This window comes from Pinus tabuliformis, chromosome 3_1 (genome assembly GCF_031772625.1).
Source record: "Pinus tabuliformis cultivar Carrire ecotype Pingquan chromosome 3_1, CPIR1, whole genome shotgun sequence".
In the NCBI taxonomy this organism is placed as follows: domain Eukaryota; kingdom Viridiplantae; phylum Streptophyta; class Pinopsida; order Pinales; family Pinaceae; genus Pinus; species Pinus tabuliformis.
In genome coordinates, this window is record NC_142301.1 from 553,954,137 (window position 1) to 553,959,123 (window position 4,987).

Consider the following 4,987-nt stretch of genomic DNA (forward strand, 5'->3'; position numbering starts at 1 on the left):
AATCTTTTATCTAAGCTTAATGGTTCATATTGTAACCTGGCTCTGTCAAGCCAGTCAGACTACAGTTTTTGTAATTTTGAGTCAAGGATGTCAAAGGTCCAAAAACTCTACTGGACTAGGTCTCATCTCTCGGTTAAAGCTGGTTATGCTTGAGTACAGGCTTCGGCCTCCTCGCTGATTGTATTCCCCTGTAAATATTTTCTTTTTCTTAATATAGCAGTAGACCTTACTTAGAAAAAAAACTATGCAAATAAGTAAATGATTAGAAAAAATGCCTTGCCTTCCACAATCCATCACTAGACAAAATGAGAAATTTTGTGGTTGCATCTATGGTCGTGTCTCTCACATCTGGTTCTGAACTTAAATGAACTCGAGGTACATCTCCTAATATATAAAAAAAAAAAACGCCATTAAGTATACAGTTTCTCCCTCTGACCATTCAAATGTTACTCTTGAGCTAGACCATTAAGATAGAATTAGAAAGTTACAAATCATAAAATTATTTAAGTATGTTCTCATTAAAATTAATCTCTGCACAACATTCGTAGTGGTACCTGGCAGGAGTGTCACAAATCCACCCTTCTCGATGTTTTGGCGTTCAATACTTGGCTCATGATCAACAGTCAGCTCAATAGCAATGCCGTTTTTACATATAACAGCCCTGGAATCCCCTGTATTTGCTACAAAGAGTTTTTTCCCATCAACTAAAATAGCAGCGACTGCTGTGGAGCCATCGGGCCCTAAATCAGGTGCCTTTGCTAAAAATTTCCCATCAGTCCGGTTGTATGCATTCTTAGTGGCACTTTCTGGGTTTGTCCAGAACTTCGGCTCCATTATTATCAGAGATGCTTGTTAGCATTAAAATACTTAATTAGCATTTTACACCATACAAAACTTTGAAAATAGCAAGTGACAACCAATACAACAAATGGCAGATCAGCTGTAAAACCATTTTACTGGATGTGCATTAGAGTTAGAAATCTCATCTAATATACAATTTTTTTCTAAAGATTCATTTGAGAACCATCATATTTATATAAATGAAGGAAATTATCACATGTCACTATTCTTCTACACACTATTATTTACAAAATATCCATATTCAGCATACACATAACTAACAATTTCAATTGCAACTCATTATCATCCACCCTTGCTTTCAACAATGCCCATTCGCATGTCGCTATTCTTCCACACTCTATGCCTTACGGCGTTTCCTTTGCAACATCGGGTGCAAATGCTAGTTTAATTAATCGGGGATTTTTTATTAATCGAGATGATGTAGACGACTGAAATTTTACTAAGTTTTCCAATAAAATTTAAATTAATATTGCGTAAAATAAAATTTAAAAAATTAAAGGAGAAATCTTAAATAATTTATATATGAAAGAAAATTATAATATTATTGAATATGCAAAATTTATATATTAATTATGGGAATAAAAATGTATTTTTATTTTATAAAGTTTAAGTATTATATTAGATATTATTCATTTATATGACCATTTCTATTAGAGAAGTGTAGAAGTGAAGAAGTGGGATTGAGGGTGGTTTACACCCAGTAACCAAGACTTCCTAAGAGGTTGTCCATTCTAGATGGCCTCTCGCTCAAGCCCACTTAAGTGTGGAGTTTTCCCCACAATCAAGCCCACTTAACTTGCTACCCCATTTGCAAAACCTTAACAATAGATATTGTGCCTCATGAACGAGTCTAGTAAAATTCCCTTTACTCTTTTTAAATTTAAATATTAAATAATAATAAAAAAAAAAACTATAAAACTAAAAATTATATCACCAAAATTTTATGCAAATACCAAAACATAAATTGATTTTACTATGCTGCCAGCAAATGATGAACACTATCATAATAATTACATTTCACTAAATCCTACTGTTCAAACCATAAGGGATAAGCCGTGAAATGGAGAAAAAATTGCATGTCAGACACAATCATATATACCTGAATATAAAATGATATATGAAAATATCTCAATATAAACAAATTTCAATTCTTTAATATAAACAAATATGCATATGAGAACCAATCGTATACATGAATATGCAATAATATATGAAAACATCTCCAAATAGGCACAATCTCTTCGCCAGAGGCGAAAGTTGGACTTTCACGCAACACTCTTTTCGCCGAATGCGAAAGGCAGACGTTACTCTGTAAAAGCCATTTTTATTTAATCTCCACATTGTTAAGACCGCAAGAAAAGCAGACCCTTTATTCAAATATATAGCAAACGCACTCTTATGGTTTTTGAGTATTGATCTAACGATTATGGTTTTGATGATTTTCAACCATGGGGTCAGCAGTCTTTCCTCTTTCTCCACCGACAGAAGCGAGGGAAGCAGCCAGGCCTGTAGGAGGCACATCGACAGTAACGTTAACCGAAACCGAGAGATCAGACCTGCCCTCCACACGAGGCGGGGCCTCCGCATTCGAAGAGTGTAGTACAAAGCAGAAGCACACAACCAAAAGTAAAACGTTCGATGCCCTCATCTTTCTGAGACCAAGAAAAAAATCAAATGTATAAATTCAGTGATTACACAAAGTCTGCATGACTGAGGCCGGCCGACGCCTCTTTATATAGCGTTTTGTCACGGGGATCTTTAGAATTGGAGTTACGAATACTGGCAACACGTGAATTCTGGTCACCAGAGATTCCCGACATGGATGTACAAGTAATTAGGTGGCCTTTTGGAATTTAACTACGGACCTTTTTATGATTGTATTTCCACCACATGATGGATGGCATAAAAAACCATGTTATCTACACTTTTCTAATGTAGACAAACGATTACAGAGCTGTCGATATGCCTTCCTTACAAATTCATAGCTGGCGTAATGCATTTACACCCGACATACGCATATCGCTTGTTCCTATTCAAGTTAGCTGTAGGTGCATGGTCAATTTCTGTGGGGTTTGATTCCTCATCGGATCCGTTTATATGGATTTTTCATCTCTTCAGTTGAAGCTGATCACTCAAGCTGAGTTGCTAGTATCATGGTGCATATTAGGGTTTCCGGTGAACAGGTTGGTGCGGACAATTTGGTGTCATAACAAAATGCAGCAGTGCGACGGGCACATGCTGCACGACTGGTGCACGACTGTCATGTGACTTTGGTAATTCGTGCAGGCCTATTTTAGAAGGTTGACAACTTGTATCACATTATATTTGTAAAGTAAACTGGCAGACTTTATTTATTATTGGGAAGACTTGTTAGGTAGTTTCCCCTCCCCTCTAAATGTAACTGTATATTTTGATGTTTATGATTCCGCTGCATGATAAGAAAATAAAGCAACAAGTTACATGAAGTAATGTTCTCTCCACTATATTGGGACACTTAAATAATTTTGACTAAGTGTTGAGTAGGCATAGTCCCTAAGATTGAGTAGTGGGAAATAAAAGAGTTTGGGGTGTCGCACTTTGCCTATGTGTGGTTGGAAGACACGACTAACGTAGGGTCATGGAAGGTGGTATTAGTGATCGTTTGTTTGCAGAAGGGGCTTTGATGATTGAAGCAACATACGAAAACGGTGGTTGCAGTTGGTATTGAAAAAAGTTGAAGCATTGTAGTTGGTTGCAATGTGACATTAGGAAATTGAGCGGATGAAAAACTACAAGCTTGGGTGAGACTGAATAAAGGAAGATGGAAGATATAAGGGTTGTTGAAATTATTGGAAGGACAAGAGGCAACAACACTATGCAGCTCTTGTTCAAGAGTGGAGCACTTGGGGAACATTAGAGTCAGGATAGTGGATGTGTGGAAGGTCTTCAACAATCTTCATGGAAGGTCTGCTGAACTTCAGGAACTTGGCAATAAGATACAACAGGAAACTGTAGACTCCAAGAAATCATGGATGAATGAATTCACTTAAGGGAGGAAAGTGCCAAGTTGCAGGGTAAAGTCGACAAAGAAATCAAGAGAGACTTTCTTGATATAAAATTGTTGTTATAGAGGAAGCTCAGATTGAATATATTGACAAAATTGGAGATTACTATCATTCAATGAAGGATGATTTACGGTTGAGGGGTGCACTCCGAGTGGAGGAAGTCATTGTATGCCAAGTAGCTGCAATTGAGGAGCATAAGAAAGAAGACAAGATTGATGGAACCCAAGCTACACCAGGTTTGAATGAACCAAAAGGGGAAGTTGCATACTTTAAGAGGACAGTTAGGTTGAAGCATAAGTCAAATGACAACTTTGAGGTGGACTTGTTGAAGAAGGTTGTTGAGATAAAATGCAAGACAAAGCCTAGGGAGGATGGATATGCCTTAAGGTTGAGTTTTGTGCAGGTGATCGTGTGTGGGAAGAATTTTTGTTGCATTGGTTGACACAGGAACTACAAGGTTTCCCTAGCAAAAAGGAAACAACATCTTTGGAGAAGAGGGCTTGAATGGGAAGGGAATTGAGTGCTTTCAAAGCTATTAACTCTGGTATGAAGGGCATGACTGGTGTTTTCAAGAACACAAAAGTGAGAGTGGATTTATGGTTTGGAAATTTGGATTTAAGGGTGATTGAGATAGATGATCATACTATGGTTTTAGAGTAGGACTTCTTAGTAACACCACAAGAGATACTAATGGTGAATCGTGATATACTCTTCATTACAGTTGATGGAAAAACCATGATTGTGTCAATGGTAAGGAAGAGTCACTTGGGATATAGACCAAGGATTTCTTTGATGACCTTATATGAGAACAACCCGAATGTGAAGCATGACTATGTGGAAAAAAGGGGAGTTGCATGTGTGGCTCAAGTAACGAAGGAGAAGAGGATGACCAACTTTGTTGTGAGAGCCATGAAGAAAAAGAAGGATATATGTGGAAAGATGGTTCCACTATCACAAAGCATGAAATTGTGACTTCTACAAAGATTATTCATCGAGATAGTGCTAAGGTCAGAGGAGGCCCAAGTGCTTCTTCTAAGGCAAGCAAAGGGAAGGAGCATGCAAGTAGAGATCCACCTGGAATT

At 37.4% G+C, this 4,987-nt stretch overlaps 1 protein-coding gene across 1 annotated transcript; it reads right to left on the reverse strand.

The window, feature by feature from the left end:
* Positions 1-262: 262 nt before the first annotated feature.
* LOC149188205 (putative protein phosphatase 2C 44) lies at positions 263-834 on the reverse strand. Its single transcript, XM_089409890.1, has 2 exons — positions 555-834; positions 263-384 (listed from the first exon to the last, which is right to left on the reverse strand). Exons 1-2 carry the CDS (start codon positions 832-834, stop codon positions 263-265), a joined length of 402 nt encoding a protein of 133 aa, XP_089266016.1.
* Between the last annotated feature and the right edge of the window lie 4,153 nt (positions 835-4,987).

Bases quoted from the DNA above. Each gene is read 5' to 3' on its own strand.
- LOC149188205 (XM_089409890.1), bottom strand. From the start codon at position 834: ATGGAGCCGAAGTTCTGGACAAACCCAGAAAGTGCCACTAAGAATGCA. The intron at 385-554 runs GTACCACTACGA...TTTATATATTAG, and splicing joins ATTTGTGACACTCCTGCCAG to GAGATGTACCTCGAGTTCAT.